Genomic DNA, 18,966 nt, shown 5'->3' with positions numbered 1-18,966 from the left:
AAGAAGGCGGCGAGTGGAACTACGCATGGAAGAAGAGCTGCCGATCTTCGTCCTAACACGAAGCTTCCAAGACATGAGAGACCGCAGACAGCAGACATGAGATTTTCATAGTTCGAGCGAAGCCGGCTCGAGAGAAGAACGATAGACGCCGACGGAACGAGACACGTCAGCAACGTCCTCCCACGCTCTGCAGATCCGCCGATCATCCTGAAGTTTTATAAACAAGTCGGTTTTAACCGAGTATCCGGCCTCCCCTGCTGTTGCTTTCATGTCCAAACGAGCTAAAAGATGCAATAAAATGGAGTAGCCATATACGGACATCCTCTTCCCGTACTAACTGCGAAGACAGTAATCCGGAACCACTCTCACCCTGCTAGCGACTCCCGGTGGCTCCCTCTCGAACAACAAAGGCCGCACTCGGCAGCCGCCAGGGGCAATTTCCTCTCCGGACGCGATCGCTCCGCAAGCCGTCGGCGGGCGGCGCTCTATTTACATTGCCGAGGTGCGCGCCAGACGTGCTTGCGTCGCCGTACTCTGCGGCGCCTACAGCGGCTATTCTCGGTCACGCGGCCGCCGCATCCTTTGAGAATAGTACACTGCCGGTGGCTCGCGTGTGCGTGCGTGCGCTGGTGTGAGCGCGCTACCAGGCACACGCCCAACGAGCCTTTCTCCTCCGCTTTGCTCACTTGCTCAAAAGCCCCGCGCGGTGCGGTGAATGGGGGAAAGAGGGGCGCGGCGAGAGAGAGGGCAGAGATAGACGGTGTGAAGCCTTGGCTTCCCCCCCCCCCCCCCCCCCAAACCCCTCTTTCACTCGCACGTGCGCTCTCCACGCCTATGGAGAGTCGCGATTGGTACAGGACTCTCCGCGTGATGGCGTAGATCGTCACTGCAGTTGTGTTCGGTGGAATTGTGCGGCTCCGTCAAAGAAATGCACCGCTCTTGCGTGTGCAGAGCGTCTACACGGTGTAGAGCGTCAAGAGTGTTGCGGGAACGTTTTGCTGTCATAGTGTCTGGTGCGGAATTTTGTGGTTTCGACAACGAAATGCACCGCTCTTGCAGGAACATCTTAAAAATCAACGACGACGTCGAATAACTGGTCAGAATTTTCGAAGTGCAGGCGTGTGGTTGCTCCAGTTTACTGCGCATCGGTTTTCGACAACGCACGCGCTGTAAACCGTTAGGAAAGAGGAGTTTGAACGGAACACAGAGAAGACGCGGCTGGAATTCGTAAAATAGCAAAAGCTCGCGAGGTTCCTGACCACCGGGCGCCAAATAAAGGGAACCAGACACGTAAAAGAAAACACGAAATTAAATGTCTACCTATTAAGCTTTCCGCGCTCGAGGTCTTCTGTTTGCGATAGACCGCCGGCGCTCTGCCACACGATCTCCAAACACTCGAGAGCTGCCATGTTTCTCAGAGAAAGCTTCATTAACTGCGCGCAAAATGATTAATGGCCCAAAAGAACGAACACTCGACGCTGTTAGTTTTAAAACACTGCTTTCGGCGCCTGACAGCTTAGCAGCGGCTTCTAGAAAAATAAACAAGGAAAACAACCCTGTGCTCCTCTCTGTTAGGCAGTCACTGCAGAGAGCGAGGGCGCCGGAGGGATGGGCACTGCAGAGAAAACCGCTCTTTAGACCTTGGCGCATTAGTTTTCCTAGTTGTTTTCTGTACGCATTCCACCACACGGTTAGTCACGGTAGAGACGTGTGTGTGGCGTAATGCTCGCCGTAATGAGGCAGAGAATAACGTTCGCTGGCCGATTGACGCTATTTGTAAGCTTATGATCCGTAACCGCAGAGGGGCAACATACCGCAGAATGCTGCATGCTCTGGTCCTGCTTTTTATAGCGTTCTCGATTCAATATTCCGGTCACTTTTGACAGCCCGCTCATTCGGTCCGTGCTTGTTGTTACATCACAGTGGGCCTCTTGTCACTTCTCCCTCGTATTTGCATTTTACTTCGCTGGTGTGAAACTCGCGGAAATACAGTAGCCGGAAGGTGGAGCAGCTTAATCTTCCCGCAGGTTGCTTCTTCTTTAAGACTGAGTGCAGCAGACGTGCATCGCTCTGTCCGGCAGCGGAAATGACATCACACGGACCCTGGGATCGTAAGCCTCATCCCGCGTGTGTACCGCGGACCGCCGACCTTCAGCATACCGTGTTACCGCTACCGTGACCGCAGTACCGCTGGTGTCCGCCAGTGAGCACGCGCTGATTGGTCGCGATGCGGAAGGCGTACACGCAGCTTCCAGGAACCTGGCGCCATCTAGCGCCCACAAGGTGATCTGCGCATGCGCGTTGACGGCGTGTGGGCTCCTGGTACTCCGGTAACGCTACCTGTAAAACGGTACGCGAAATGCTAGAGGTGTCTAAATCGAACGGGGGGCGGCGGGGCACTCGTGCACCAGGACTGTTATCTCGCACCGATGCTGCTCGGCGGAGCAATTTCTGGCACCGGGCCTGCGCGCAGGCGTGCAAGAGCCACGTGGTCCGGCACTCTTTTTTTCGGAGCGGGCCGACGGGAGCTAGATTGGGCCGCGGCCGAAGCGGCACGGGGCGTCCGCGTAGAGTGACAGGGTGCGGAAGAGGGGGAAAAAAAGAAAGTAAAAAAGACAGTGAAGCGAAATGCGGAGTGCGCATGACCCTCCTAGGCGCCGAGACTCTGTGGCGCCACTCGGTGGCGACGAAGACAAGCGGTGGCGAGGCGTGACGCTTTAGAAGAGGACTTTTTTGCTAGATCACATAGCCAACCGGAGGAACTTGGTGGAGCCCGTCGCTTGAACTACAATGTGCAAAAAAAATACTAAAAATAAGAATAGAGAAACGACCGCGAAACTCAATCCTTGCGACAGCCATGGAGGTTCTGGCACGGTAGGAGTCACTTGGCTAAGAGCACTTACAAATGGAAAGGCCTACTGCGTCTCTTTCGAAAGCGGCGAAGAAATCAAGTCGGATGGCTTTAGCAGCCCCAGATAAGCGGAGTCGAAGCGACATGAAATACAGCGTTTACCGCCTGACCAATAAAACGGCACGAAAGCGCCGGTTTTCTCAAGGGACATCTGACATTAACGCCAGTGTCCGGAAACGATCGAGGCGAAATGTCAAAATTCAAAAGATCAAGCCCAGGAGGAGAGTGGGCTAAAAATTGAACACGTACACGCCCGAACCGAGCTATTACGAGATGAATGGCCGAACACTGCTGTGCGGCCGTACCATCATCATGGGCGGATTAATACAGTTGGCACGAGAATGGGGGATAAGTCAGAACTGAGTAAGAGTCCTCCAAGAATTATCTCCTGCCGAAATTTCAATAGATGCGTTGTGAATTTCTTCACTTCAACTCCAACAAGACCTCCCCCGACCACCTCCACATTGAGTTGCCCCTTCCAACATACGCACATGAATCCGCCCCTGACCACCAACCTCCGATTAAATTGCCAGCAAATCCGAGCTACACACTTGGCACAGTGCATTTGCTGAGTGCATTGATTTGTGAAGCCTAAGTTATCTTGTGAGCCTCTCCTTACACATCGATTTATAATTTATGGTCGCGAGGTGCTTTGTGTATCCCTTTCTCTAGTTGCATACAGTAAATTCTTGGCCGCCATGCAGAATACCTCAAAGCGTTTAAATGTTATTCGCAAGTTGTGTGAGTGGCTCGTGACAGGGGCTTTTGAATCGTGCTTAGCGAAGCTTCTTATTGGCCTCGAGCTTTAAAAAACAGCGTCTATATTCGTTAAAGGATTAAAGCGCGTATGGTTGTCAGGTCATCCCTGGTAGCACAGTTAACTGCTCATGACCAGCCAAATGCTACGCGAAACTGCCGATAGCTTACGCCATGGCGTTCACAGGCGGTGCTGCAGGGCGTCTTCAGCCTTCGGATACTCGTCACAGAAAATTGCCGGATCAGATCTTCAAGCACAGTTTTGCGTTTGGAATAAAGAAACTGTTCTGGGTATTGTGGGCTGTAACTGTTATGCCGTTTCCTTCGTCCAGATTTGCATTACTGTGTGTCGAACAATGAAAAGGTACTGACTTGTGATGAAAACTATGACGTCGTTTCCTGGCGTGACGCATTTTCTGCTGCAAATATAGCATAGAAATAAGTAAAAAGAAATACATCTGTGCACCAAGAATCACCCCGGATAGAACCGTTTCTGCTCATTCGCGGACGGGGGGAGGGGGCAGTAAGCTGCGTATCATGACGTCAGCACAGTCATAATAATAATAATAATTGGTTTTGGGGGAAAGGAAATGGCGCAGTATCTGTCTCGTGTATCGTTGGACACCTGAATCGCGCCGTAAGGGAAGGAATAAAGGAGGGAGTGAAAGAAGAAAGGAAGAAAGAGGTGCCGTAGGGGAAGGCTCCGGAATAATTTCGACCACGTGGGGATCTTTAACGTGCACTGACATCGCACAGCACAGGGGCGCTTTAGCGTTTTTCCTCCATAAAAACGCAGCCGCCGCGGTCGGGTTCGAACCCGGGAACTCCGGATCAGTAGTCGAGCGCCCTAACCACTGAGCCACCGCGGCGAGTAACACACACACACACAGTCATAACCTGGGAATCGAATTGCCAGCTGTGAAACAGAATGACGGGAGTCTGCATGCGTAAATTGGCACGGGTGCATTGGTATACGCTTTCCGACTTTACCGGCTGCATTTGGCATTTCCGCGTTTCGTGCCCTGCCTTCGGGGTATATATGGGTCGGACGCGTGTGTGCCGAGTTCTCCTATTTCCACACGTGCCGTACAGAACGAGGCCCCGACTAAGTGAATCCAAAAATGTGAGCTTCATTTCGTACACACGCTGTAGCGCGTGTCGCTCATCATGCAGCCTTTGTCGAATGTGCCGCGTGCCCGACTTTGCCGAAAGCGCCCGCAGCTGGTTTTTGATCGCGCAGTTCATAGTTCCCGTCCACTCAGCTCGAAGCGCCGAAGATGCGAAAAATTGTCGATGCTCTCTTTCTCGTTTCATTAGATGTTTTTTGTTTTTTGTGCACCTTGATGCTCTGCCTATATATAAGCCTTCTTTTCGGCGTGGCTTTCGGAGGCCTTTGATAGCGTCGCGTTAATTTAGCACATGTAGCCGGCATCAGGTTTAACAGCACTAAAGAAGCTCTTGGGGCTCATCTTTGACCGAGCGAGCGACCAAATCCGAAACTATCATGTCCGCTCAGCCGTGTGGGCTGTTTAAAGGGCACTTTAAACACACTTTTAGCCGCTAATCTTGTCTGGCAGTTGCAAGTGTTAGAATAGTGCCCTGTCGGGAGGATTTGCTGAAAATGCAGAGCAATATGCCTCAGCTTTCGTTACCAGACGCCCAGCAATTCTCGACGAAAGAGTTTTTCGACGAGAAAGAGTTTATGAACGCAATTTTTTTTTGTACTTTGTAAGATTTGTAAGATGCTCGGGAACTCGTGCTCTATATGCGCCGCGCATGTAGCACGTCTTAGCGTCTGAACTTGGTTACTGTATACGCGCCATTCAAGAAGGCTTTAAACTGCGAACGTCGCAGCACATGAGTGAGAAGTTCCTGCGCTGTGGACAGTGACGTGTGCAGCATAAAAATCCTCGAGTTGGCATGCCTCGCTGAATCGATACATCGTCGTCACGTTTCCTTACGCAACGCGATGTGCGCGCAAACGGGCTGATGAAAAGAACTCCGTTTCGCGATCCCCTATAAGTCGCCATACTGGAAACGAAGTGTAGGGCTCCGTGCTTCTGTTCGCTTCTTTCACACTGAACCGAGGCGTCAATTAGTCGTCAGCCTGACGCGTACCGCATTCTGACTCCACGAAGCCCAAAGTCTGTCGTCCTGTCGTTACGACAGATTTTTCTGTAGTATTGGGAAGTTGACTGTTGTTGGGGCATGACTGGCTTTGTCGTTACGACAGGAGACTGCTCAATTCTGCAGAAAATCCTGTTGTTACTACAAGAATTTCTGCTGTCAGGTCCCTAAATAGTACAGGAAAATCTATTGTGACAACAAAAAAAATTTCTGTTGTGTTTTCCGATTGTTTCCTCCTCCCGAGCTTTTAGTTAGAACGTGTGCAAAACAGTTGCCACCTCCGTAGGATGGGTCTTGTCCGAAAAACCTGCCAGGATGTGGCTGGTGCGGGGCGGGGGAATTGTTAACAGGCCGTGAATGAAACATGGGGGGACGGCGGCATCAACGTCGCACTCACCACGAGAATGTATTGTTTTCAGGTGCGTAAACGACAGAGGCGCACACGATCATTTGAACCTCGAACATGTGTGTGTGTCTATGATGAGCGCGCACCTCAGGTGTGTGTGTGTGCGCGTGAAGGTAAGGTTGGCCGGTCAAGGTAAATCCCGAACCGGTGCATTGTCGCGAGTAGTGCTCTGCTGACTGTTTCGCATTCTGTTCCAGCCAAAACACGCCGACGCTTCGACGTCATCGGCGCGAGCGTGTGCTCGCCCACTCTGAATACCGAGAGATCATGTGTCGGTCACTCTGTCACTCTCTCTATATATAGGTATCTATCTGCACGCCCATACTATATATACTGTATATATGCCATGTATTCACCCATGTCCTCCGTGTTCGAAACTAGCTTTCGCTATTTTTACTCTTTTTTTTTGCCCTCTGGTGCTCTGCTCTGCCACGCGCGTTTCATATTTCGCCAACAAAGCCGGGACACAAGGGCCGCAGATTTGCCGCCATGGGCAAACTCGCTGTAGCGAAATCACGGCTATAACGAATAAAAGCGGCGCGGTCGCAAAGGTCTTAGCTTGTAGGTTGCAGAATAAAAGCGGACGCTTTGAACACAAAAGTTTACCCTGCAGAGTGGATACATTTATCACCACTGATATCTTTAACATACTGCTTACAGTCTCTTACAGGCTTTATCAAAAGTAAGGAGGTCGCTTCGAGCGCTGCCGAAACTGTCCTCGCTGCCGAGGCTTGCGTGGCAGTCCTGGAGTTCTAAGCTCTGGATAGCGCGGTAATGGTAACTGTCCACCTGTGTGCCCTGAACTTTCGAGCGCACTTTGCTTTATGCGGCATTGGAAAAGTAAAAATATCTTTGACGCTTGAACAAGGACAGTGTGCTCATCTTTCATTTCCACCAAGAAAGAAATTTTACGCTATCGCTTAACACGTAGTTATACGACGGTGACAAATATGGGGTCGTTGAGTGGTGGTTTACATCGAATCATCAGGACGACTAAGGCAGTGCACGTCTGGGATTACCGAGGATGTCTCGCCCATGTAGGGCATTATGTCGTGAATTGTAAAATAAAAAGTCAATTCCTTCTACAGCGGCCCAAAGATAGCCTTATATTAGCTGTTACTGGTGATTCTGTGTGTACCTAATTCAGAGCTTGTGTTTGACGCCAGCCTTGCTTGCTAAATAATGTGTCGCATAATTTCCCCATAAAAAAAAAAATCCGCAAAGAGGCACTGCAGTGAGCTAAAGAGTTCCTTTCTTTTATCGGAATTATAAAGAGCGTCCTGTTTACTCTAGGACGCCGTTCCTCCGCGTCTATCTCTAGCGCAAGTTCAGCCAGCGCTGTCAGCAGACGCACCGACCAGAAAGAATCCTCGCGAGCAAAACGTTCAAGTCTAGGCTAAACGGCAAACCATAAGAGCTTGGTTAAAGCGCCGTCCTAGTACAAAAGCTTGTTTGCCTGTCTGCGACCCTTGACGCGTCCTTCAAGTGGCGGCGCGGCCAATAGTTCGCCCTATAGCAAGGCCAAATCCGCCGCTGTCTGCAAGCAGTGCGAGGCGGACGCATCCCGCCTTGAACTGGATGCAAGGACGCGACGGAATGGAGTCGTCTGGATTAATGTGCGGTGAGAAAAAAAGAAAACAAAAAGGAGCCATTGCATTTTCATGCCAACGAAAGCGCATCGGAGTATGTGTCTGTGAGGATACAGTTGAGGTCAGGAGGCGTCCCGTGGAGAGCCCTGTCGGCACGTGCGTGGGATTCTTGTTTTGATCGTGTCGCGGAATGTGCGCAAAGGTCGCAGAAGGTTGGCATTACGCAGCAGGCGTGCCGAAAGCTCGCCTGCGGACAGTATTTGACATGCCACCTGCGCAATGCACACAATAGAACAATCCATTCTGGATCCCCGCAAACATGTAGCTTGAAGGAACTCTAGAAACGCATGCCTTTTTTTTCTCAAACAGCACTACAGGATCGATATCAGCAGAGAGCATTGCCCGAATGTTGAAGATGCGTCGGCAAAAACCGGCCCTACAAAGGACCAGCATTTACCAACATATTTCCAATGTTGGGCTAATGTCCTGTGCTGCTAATGTATTTCCCTTACTGCTTATAGTGCGTGAGGTCGAAACAAAATACCTGCAGGTGAAGCGGTAGTACCGTGCTAGTTAATTTAAACTGAAGGCTGTGACAGGAAATGGCGGTCTAAGGGTTAAATGGTAGCAGCCCAAGGATGATTAGGTGAAATTTGTTCGCTTTACGGGTTGACTGATCGTAGATGCAGCATTTCTCTGGGGCGCACGAACAAATTGATGCATGAATCAGCCAGCCTGGTCTCTCTGCACCCGTGTGTTTGTATAGCTGTATTTCTGCAAGCGTGTTTCTACGTGATACGCGGTGCAACATGTGTTAGAAAGTTGGGTTGTTGGATGTTGCAAACTAGCAGCCGCCTAAACTAGGATTGTACCGTGAACATTTACTATACAGGCTCTCTGAAACCTACTTTTGCGACTCGGCGGGTGGAAAAACGGTTACTTTTCTCGAGGGCCTATGCACATAATCTGCGTTCCATACATGGTGTGTGTTAAACATGGTGTGTATTCAGGGTGTTTTACTTAAAGCTAGTGTTTCCTAGAACGTGCAGGACTGTGCAAGTGTTGTATTTTCGCCACACTATAATCACTAAAGCAACAAAAAAGTTCTCAAGCAATAGCAATGCCCTGTCTTGTAACATGACAGCAGCTTTTTTTTTTTTAATGATCGGCCGACAGGGTTCTGCTATAGTCCTTAATTCATGTACCTAAGGTGGGTTATTAGAAGGCCATAAGAATCAATGCATGTTCAAGATGTGTGCACATGTTATGATTTTTGGTGTCGTTTTTCGAGCGATGTGTTTCACCTGAAAGTGTGTTTGCAAATGTGTCACTAAGCTACCGACGTTTGCCATTTGTTCCTGCGCGACGCTGAAACAGTGCAGAGAGCCCCTAGGGTGTCACAGAAACCAGGCTGGCGGCCGCTAAAACACCATCACATTTATAGAAAACGTGGCAGAGCAGACAACGGAGTGAGGCAGACAGGTGGTTATTACAGTGATCCCCCCACACACCTGGAACGAAACACGTGTTTTGCGGCACTTTATTTATTTATTTTTTCCCCGCTTCCATTGGCGATGTTTTGTCTGTGCTTCTCGCGTTTGAAGACCGCGTGCAGCACGCTGTATAACACGCGTAAAATGCGCGCGGGGTCACGAAAGAGTTCGTGGCCCTAAACTGCGCTCCTCTCTTTTTAGGTCGGAGAGGAGAGAAAACTGTTGGTCCCCCTCTCCCCGTTTCTCTCTCTCTCTCTCTCTTCTATCTCCCCATATTCCCAATGCCTATGCATTTCGCTTCCCTCATTCCCACCCCACCTCCCTAAGACCTTATCGAAAACATTCTCCCCTTCCCATGAACAACGTACATGGAAGACGTGCACGGTCACCTTCAAAATATACTTCTTCCCTACTCCGGCTCCTTATGCATGCTGAGCACTTTGTAAACCGTGAAGTCTTAAGCCATTAACCATATTTCCTTTTTTTTTTTAATTTTTTCTGCCATTATTCAGTCCTTGGCCCAGCACTGTTTACGCTTTTAGAATGACCCGCCCGCACCAGCCGACAGAATGTTACTGCCGAGAGTCCGCTGTAGCCATTTCGTGTATGGCAGTGGCCTTCACCGGCGCTAATTAGGTCGCCGGGAAATACAGGGACGGACAATGGGAGAATGGCGAACGCAGCGTTCTCGTCGCGGGTATGCCGGAAAATCGGGTTATGTCCCGGCTCTCGGGTGGCTGCTTCAGTTTACGAGGTTACCGCGCCGGTACTAGGGACATCACCATTCAGGAGACGCAAATTACGTTATCCCGCATGGCGATCGAAACGCCGTAGTGGACAACACGAAGGTTAGTAGTAGCGTGCGTCACAGTAGTGGTAACATACGTTGATGATCGTTCTTAGTGCTTACCGTGGCATCAGCGACGAAAGGCCGTTATTCTTGTCGTGACAGGTCGTTAAGCTTGTCATGATTGATCAAGAAAGATGCGATCGAAATAAAGGCAGCGAGTGATCAAATATTTATTGCCCCTGTGCGCAATGACTGCCGAGAAATATATGCATTATTTATCAAGCTTCTGGTTATCTCCGTCATTTTTTACTAGCTTGTCGCTTTGTAGTTTCAACGTGCTAGTTACTATGATCATTGCCGCTTTAAACTTAACGTACTTTGGCAGTTGGCCTTCCCGGTAGTCCTTGGCTACGCTTCTGCAGTCGGTCAGTGGCCGGCGGCTACGCACTAAGGCTTTGATAAAAGTTCGCCTTGCGTCCTCCGATCGTAGTGCTGGAAAGAAGTCTTCACTTCGGAATTCATTGACGAGCTCAACTCCCGTATAGCACGCTATGCATGAATAAGCCTGCTCATCTACGACTGTCACATTTTCCTGCCCTTTTTACCAAGAAAAACACCCGCAGCACTTTCCAAAACCGGAACGCCGCCTTTCCAAGCGGACCTAACACCCTCAACTTGGCGCTCCCGTCCGTTGCTTGCTATCCTTCGACAGCGCAGTCCACGTGTCAGGCTCAGCTTAATCGCGTGTCTAACTTTGTTTGCTTCTGGATCCGCGCTCGTTACCCGCGTTCTCCCAGGCGCTCTCCCTAATCCCGAAATCCCCGGAGCGCACGGGCGGTCACGATCCTGCTCTTCCCTTTCCCGCCTCGCCGCTTCCCTTTCCCTTCCTCCCCGACCGACCCCCCTCTCCCTTCTTCTGAGGCTCTCCCCCTCTTTTTCTCTTCCGACGACGGTGGCTCCTCCGTGCGATGACGTTGCGCGAGAGGTCTCGCCGAAGACGGTGGCAGCGTCCTCGAGCGTTTCTGTGGTGGTGGGTGTTTTGGGGACAGGCGACAGAGCCCCGCTCCGAGCCTGGGGCTCTGGCACCAGAGCGAAGCTCAGGACGAGGAGCGAAGAAGCGGGCCGTGGGGGGCGCCACTCCACGGCGCGCCTTTTCCTCCTCGCTCACGCCGCTCGCAACAACAGGTCAGTCCCTGAGGACGCACCACAGCCGTGTTTCTCTCTCTCTCTATCTCTGACTTTCATCTTTCTCTCTCTGTCTCTCTATTTTATTTCTTCTCATTCACTAGCGCGTGCAGCATCATTTCTTTATAGAACTGGTGAAAAAGGCTTGAAGAAAACTATGTGAAATCATATGCCAGCCGTATGAAATAGTACTGACTTCCTTGTAGTCCTTATGGGTCTCATGCGAATTCGTATGGGTTCATTAAAAAAAAAAAAACTTGTTTTTGATAGCATTCCGAAAACAGCTACACATGCTGTCCCGGGTATGCCTTTGTGGCGCCCTGAAAACCCAAGTAGACATGCGTTTTCGTTTATTTCTGGCTCTTTAATGAATGCGACAGACCAAACAAAGCGAGGCCACCGAATTGCAGAGCGGACAGGAATGGACAAAACAGTCCGTGAAAGCAATTTCCCAAATCTGCATTTCAACTGAGTGCGATTTAAGGTCTGATGTGCTCGTCGTAAGTATTACGCTTTCTGCATACAATTAAGTGTCCTGTGCCTTTCAGCCAAAATTCGTTCCTATGTCTTCCGTTACACAAGTTATGAAAATTTTCAGCATCTGCATTAACCTGGTGTAACCGGCGCCTGAACGGGGCTTTAAACAAACCTCTTTTGGTGCCTTGAACAAACGCTGTGTGATGGCACCACTGTGGTGCCTTAGTCGAAATCTCTTTTCCTATGTTCCCCCAAAAGCCAGGAGCAGATTCCTCTGCTGGCTTTAATTCTTGAGGGCTTGTGAGGCTAACAGGGCCTGTGTGAAAGCTTTTCAATTCCTGCGAATAGCTGCTCCAAGAATACACTGTTAGTGAAAATTGGGTTGACTTCTATGATCACACTTCTTTTTTCGAAGCCTGTCGAACATTACGCTGTTATACTCCACTCCTGAAGCACTTGTGGCCTGGTTTTATTTGATCTGTCGCTTATTGCGCATAAGTAGAGTAGGTTATAAAAGCTGCAAAAAATTACGCGATGGTAATAAGTTCAGGTCATATCTTAAGGAAAACTTTTCAGCGTGGAAGAGACACAGTAATGATCATATTTTCTCCCTCAAGCAAGTCGTCGCTCGTGGCTTTCTTGTTTATTGCAGTTCCTTCAGGTGTCAGACATCTTTGCACAGCATGCTGATGCGACGGTATCTCGTGCGCAATACCTGAGTCAACTTTTTTCTTCTTGGACAGTCGCTATTTTAGCGTTATTTATGTGCGCAGTACGCATAAATTGAAACGCGAACTGTCAAAACTTCTTCCTGTATACTATTCATCGTCCACGTCAGGACACTAATCATATCAGTTCCTTCCGATGGCGAAGGTGTGAGCATAACTGGGATTATTCTGGTCAAATTAATTTGTTCGCGTTTCGATATATGCTGACAGCACGTGCGAAAAGAATCGTGCGGTATTGCTTCTATGCAGGCAGGCAGCTCAATACCAGACAGTTAAGCCAGCAGTTGAAGTCACGTAAAGTGGCGCGCTGGGTGGCTCGGACCAAGCCTTGCCAAGCTCGGGCTTATTCAACTAAACTTCGCAAGCAGGCCCACCACAATCGCCTTATCTGCATTCGCCAGATACAACCACTCCTGAAGGGCTCCTATTATGAAGTGGACTTTAATTGGGCGAAGTCTATACTACACTAGGTCAGCTGACGAAGCAGCTGAGCTAGGAGCAGAGATGAATTCAATTCAGTTACTGTAAGCAGTGCTCCTATAACTGCTGCAAGGCTCAAGCTTGGCAACTTGGAGAACACACTACTGAATGTTTATAAGCAACGACAGTTGCTTGCTCAGTTTGGTAGGGTGCTCATTCTACACCTGACAAGCGGAAGCAATCCAACCGGTTTTATCATTGAGCCAAGGCACACTTTACGTCACTCGACTGCACCTGCTGACTTAGGCACTTGCCTCTGATGAGAGAGAGGAAACCTAAGGTCTCCCCACAGAACTCTGCAAAAATAAACTGGATGGGGGCCCAGCTAGGTGGTGCAACTGCGCCGTGCTGTGCCAAGACAAAGACAGATTCAGTCGTCAAAGAATCTTGGCGCCGGGGAGCTTGGACACAGCTTTAGAAGCTTATGTTACTCTCATATCTTTGTTTTTTTTTCTTGTCCTTGGTTCTAGCAGAGCCGCTTGGCAGAATGTAGGTTATACCTAACAGCCAGTTCAGCAAGTAATCTTATTTCAGTGCGAGCTTTTTCACACTGACGTTACATGCTTGGTATGGATATGAAGCCATGACGACAACCACTGGTAGAAGTCCTGACCACTAATAATGTTGCATTATGTAACTTAAAGAGGAAGATTAATGGAGAGGCTTTGTTGCTTAAACTGTAATGCGCATTTTAGGTATTAACTTTTCAATGAAAGCATGAGGTAACTAATTACCACTAAACAAACGGAAGCCTGGAGCCGCAAGAAAGCGATACATGTCGTAGAAATCTATGTTAAAACATGCAATGACATCTCTCCGCGTGAAATGAAATGCGGCTTCACCTAACGCAGGCAACCTGTGTGTCAATGCCAGCTTGCAATTAAGGTTGGAAGGAATAATTTAAGGTGCAGGGCTCGACAAATTATGGAACAGCGAGAAGTAAATGCAGTTGTTCTAGAAGATAAGGTTCCCTACCTATATTAGTTATTAACTATGTCTGGATAGTATCTAGAAGACTACTTTTCACTTGTAAAGAAGCAATGCTAGTAGTAAAAACTACAGGCATCAGTGCAATATGAAGGATTCAGTGCGGTGCCTTGGCTACAATGTTAACCGAATACAATTACAAACATTGTAACGCCAGTTATTCTGTCTGAAGGCTTACATTTAGAACTGAAATGTGGCATACGTTTTCTGAAGCAGCAACCAGTGCCCATAGCCATTTTTAGTTGCAATACTTCTATATATTTGATTGATAACAAGCGGTTGAGATATCGTTTAACTCAAGGAAAACCTAAATTTGTACTGCCCAGACGCACAAAATGTGTGGGTACAGTCCCCTTCTTTCTTGATATGCTTGAAGTAGTCTGCATTTCTTTTTACCTGGTTCATTACATTTGCTTTTGAATGTTGTGCCCTGTGGTGTTATACATGTGTTGCACTGCCGCAGTCACTTGAAGCCACTTGCACAAAACGCAAGATGTCGGTTTAACTCTCTGACTTGTTCAGCGACCGTCCTGTAAAGGTCGCTCAGGGGACGGTCATGCACGCGGTGCGTAGCGAGCTTTTGCTGGTTTAAGAAATTTCATCTACCTTTATGCATACTGAACAGCTACGCAATGCAAAATTCCTTCTTTGCTTGCGTCTTGTTGTGAAGGAAAGCACATCAGAATAGCAAAGTAGAGTGCATGGAATCACTGGCAAACATACCCGGCAGCCTAATTGTGCGATGTCTTCGAGAAGTTCGTTTCTTACAACCCCTCCAACAACTAATTAAATAAGCAGTGATTAACTGATACCCCAACCTCAACATTGGCGATATTGGAATAAAAGCCGGGATGTCTTAAACGTAATTTCGAACGTGTGGCAGCTGGCCCTAGTTTTCTCCGCGAATAACCTAATACATCCTCGTCTTCAGTTGCGCTGTCATCAAAAGTTCTGGATTCTTTGTTATCGCTGAAGCTGCCTTATTCCACTCGTGTTCCTTCCGAAGATTGGAAAAAGAGCTCCAGCCGACCAGTCACTACAGCTAGCCTAACTCAGCAAAAACGTTTAATGCTGCACCAGAGCAAGACAAAAACAAGAGAAAAAAAGCAAACAGCAACCCACTCGCTGTACAGCTTCCTGGTGCGTGCCGCTGTCTGACGGAAGTCCGAACGAGCAGAGGCCATTTGTCTGAAGCTTCCGTGTGCATCCGTGCCATGGCCCTTTGGCTTCACGCGACTGCGACAGTGCAGCGGCGCTGCTTGTTGTGTCTTGTATACTTTTGTGGGCCCCGTGAGGGCCGGTCTCTCTATTAATTCTCTTTGCGGGCTGTTTCCTTGCAGAGCAATCTAGACGAGCAAGATGTTGTGGGGATGTCAAGCGCGTCTAACTAGATTGCATACACCCGGCGATATCCGCATCCCGGGTGCCTTTAGTGCGGGACTTTCTTCTCGGTCCCGCAAGCAGGGCGCGAACCTTCGTGCCTCTGGCTATTTCTTTTTTTTTCCTTTCCCTTGACGATTTGTGGCTGTACTGTTCTGTTACCACTGTGTACATGTCTTGAATGGGTGGCGGGGTTGCCTTAATTTGAAAGGTTCCTGGGGGCTGATTGTGTGGACTGTAAATTAAGAATGGTTTGGCAAAGCGGAATCAAATCTTCGGATTTGGTAGAACCGAATATAAATCAACTGGCAAGGCTCAATTAAAAAATATAACCAGATCACGTGCTCCCTACGAACCTTTCACTCAAGTGGCTGTGTATGGTTGTGGCACTTTTTTCTTTTGCAGTGCTTGATGCGCCAACTGTGAATGATTGAATGCGTGTCTTTTCTGTGCGTGATTTTATAACTCTGTGCCGAGTTGCGCACACATTCAACGTTTCTGACTCTCTGCTGTTCTTGTGCGTGTTTTGCGTGCTTCGTTTTACAGGTGCTTTCCTGGTGCCATTTTTTATTAGCATCGTCCTGTGCGGAATACCCTTGTTTGTTATGGAAGTCTCTATCGGACAGTATCTCAACACGGGAGGCGTCGGTATATGGAACCTCGTGCCTATGTTCAAAGGTAATTCTTTTTGCAATACTTTCGCTCTTACGTCTGCCCTCACCCTCCTTGCTAGACAAGGGCGCACCCAGACGCTTAATCATTTAAGAAAGGAGGAACGCATAGTTAAAAACTTATCTTTGACCTCCTAAAGTTTATGATTTTTCTTCTGCTTCCATTACTGGCTTTTTTCTTGTTAAAACGCCCAGACGTCGGGTTACAAAGTTAGAAACATCCGAGAAACGTTCAATTCAGAACCTAGAAGTTATTGCACTTCAGGTTCGCCACGGACGCCCGCGTGCTGGACACGCCCCAACAAAGATTGAAGGGTCCCTGAAAAGGGTGTTTTAGGTTGCCTATAAAATGCTCGCATTATGTAGAGTACAGGCCAATGAGCGTTCATGCCGCGTACAACACCTCAGAAGCGAGTCGATAATTTACAATACAACCTTTAAAACTACCGCTTCCGCGCCTCGGCGACCTGCGGTGCTGCGCTTACGCCCGAATCCGCGCTAGTTACACGTCAGCATTCGCGCTCGTTACGTCATGTAGCTCTCGTTACGTCAGCAGGGGACCTAGCATTGGTTCGCGCGTCGGCAGCCTGCGGAGGGGGCGAGTGCGAGGGGTCGGCGGAGGTGCGCCTCAGCGTTCAAAAACTGATGAGAGGAGAGGGAAAGGCGCGAAGACGCGGAAATTCAAATTTTGACTGCAGATAACTCAGCTTCCACAAAACGCATCTAAAAAATCATTGCTTGAGGATACTTGTGAAGCGGCGGCCTTTAGCATCCTAGGAAAATCGCATCTTTGTTGAGACTCCCTTTCACAGCCCCTTTAAGAATAAGGGGGGGGGGGGGGGGGGGGGAATCTGGACTTAGCTTTGTGGTGGATGACTGCAAGAAAAAAAGTCGATATCGAACGTGTTCAATGTTCGGCGTCAAGAGTGGTTATGCACGAGGAGAATTCGTGCTCGAAGACACGCACGCTCTTGGCGTGGACACATCACGCCTGTTAGCTAACTGAATAGATATTCATCTCGCATTTTCTGCGTGCGCCTCTGTTTCACTTAATAAGAAGGCCATGTAATCAAGACGCAGTGCCCTACTGCCGTCGCAAGAGTCCTCTTTCACCGCCTTTCATAAATGTTGTTGGTTCTTTTTCTATTACGCGCAGGAGTCGGATTCGCGTCCATGACCATGATCGGGCTGAGCAACATCTACTACATCGTGCTCATCGCGTACACGCTGTACTACCTGGTCGCCTCGTTCCGAAGCCCGCTGCCCTGGGAGCAGTGTGGCAACGACTGGAACACCGAGCGCTGCCTGGGCATCCGCGACAACCTCTCCAGCCTGGCCGACCGCAACCTCACGGCCGCCCAGGCCGTCTCTTCCGTCAAGGAGTACTGGGAGTGAGTGCATGACCTTGTCACAGGCTTTCAATGCATATATGGACCGAGGATGTATGGGGCCGTCGTCAGACCTCGCATAGATAAAGCGGGCAAGGAAATGCAAATTCTTCTTGAAATCCTCAGCGCGAATTACGTTGCCAGCGCTTTAGGTTCGATATCGTGAATCACTATGGGTGTCCCAAGGGCGGAGGTAACCGAACTCAAACATTCTCACCCTAGTTGCCGCCGCTCCTATGCAGTTTTTTCCCCAACTTCAAAGCTTCCCTAGGAGCTTGGCACATCTTAGCACTTCATCGTTGCAAGCTGAAGTAACTGATCTATCTAAGGCTGAACTTTATAGTGATTAAAGCGTCATAGAAAGGCGTGTTTGAGCTTGGCTTTAAAATGCTTGCACTATGGAGAGTACAGGCCACCGAGCGTCCATGCCGCGTACGAGACCTCAAAAGCGAGCCGGGGAAATTTACAATACATTTTTAAAACTCCCGCTTTCGCACCTGGCGGCGACGCGCGGTGCCGGGCTTTCGTACGAAAACCTGGCAGACGACGTCACGTCTTGCAAATGACGTCAGCAGCCGGGTGTTATCATTGGTTCACAGCGCCAACTTCTTTCAAACGTCACGCGCTACCGCGGCCACTCCGCGTGCGCCGCAGCTGGCGGAGGTAGGGAAGGGGCCGGCGGAGGAGCGCCGCCGTTTTGGTGTGCGAGAGGGAAAGGCGCGAAGACGCGGGAATTCAAATTTCGACTGCATATAACTCAGCTTCCACAAAACGAATTAAAATAATTCTTGCTTGGGGATAATTATGAACCGTGGTCCTTTAACATCCCAGACATATCGGACCTTTATTGAGACCCCCTTTCTGGGTCCCTTTAACAGTGAGCAGCTACAGCACTCTATACCGCCCACAAACACCCGGATGATAACCTATAATTTTTCTCGTGAAGAAGTTTTTACTGTAGGCTATCAAAAGTACAGGAATTAAACCTGATATTTGGGAAAGTTGTTAAGTATTCGTTGTGTTGTTAATGCTCAACAAAAGCACAGAAATCTTGAAACTGAGAAAAAAAAACATACAAGTGGCTGCTTTCTTTACCCTCAACTTGGGTCCTATCTGTTTCCATTTTTGTTTGACTGCTCGAGGAACGGATGCAGAAGAAAGAAAAACAACAGTCCTGCTGTTTCGTTTTGATATAATATAGGTCGCATAAATATATAATAATAAAAAAGCGAAAATATGTTACGGGCTGTTTACAGATTCTTCCAGTTGATGGGCCACTTCTGGGCAGGTTTCACTGTTTGGACCTGCCCTTCCATATCACTGGCTTCTCAGTCAATTAACTGCTGACATAATTAACAGACTGCTAGGGGACAAATGTCGTTGCAGTAAATTGAGTATGCGATGAATTTGTCATCTGTGTCATGCTACAATGACGTGGGAGCCTGAAATCATGCTCAAGTGACAGTAGAGCATGTTGGCCTCCAGCACTATGAGCTGTAAGATAGAATGAAAATGTGAAATAAAACAAAATGAAAACTGTACAGATAATAGCTTTAGCTCAGTATCATAACTCTGAACGGGTGTCTTGCTTGTCACAA

The 18,966-nt window shown here is 48.9% G+C and overlaps 1 protein-coding gene across 2 annotated transcripts in view; it reads left to right on the top strand.

Moving 5' to 3' along the window:
* The window catches only part of LOC144099294 (sodium- and chloride-dependent GABA transporter 1-like), a 54,330-nt gene that overhangs the window by 19,902 nt on the left and 15,462 nt on the right, over positions 1–18,966 (top strand). The window contains exons 2-4 of one of the 2 annotated variants that reach the window (XM_077632482.1): positions 11,122–11,257; positions 15,856–15,987; positions 17,137–17,371. In XM_077632482.1, coding sequence (XP_077488608.1) covers positions 11,122–11,257; positions 15,856–15,987; positions 17,137–17,371 — 503 coding nt within the window. The remainder of the gene's footprint in view (positions 1–11,121; positions 11,258–15,855; positions 15,988–17,136; positions 17,372–18,966) is intronic. The other variant, XM_077632481.1, reaches the window with a different exon arrangement.

This window comes from Amblyomma americanum, chromosome 7 (assembly GCF_052857255.1).
Source record: "Amblyomma americanum isolate KBUSLIRL-KWMA chromosome 7, ASM5285725v1, whole genome shotgun sequence".
Classification (NCBI taxonomy): Eukaryota; Metazoa; Arthropoda; class Arachnida; order Ixodida; family Ixodidae; genus Amblyomma; species Amblyomma americanum.
Note: the sequence above shows the minus strand (reverse complement) of the source record. Positions and strands in the feature narration are given on the sequence as shown.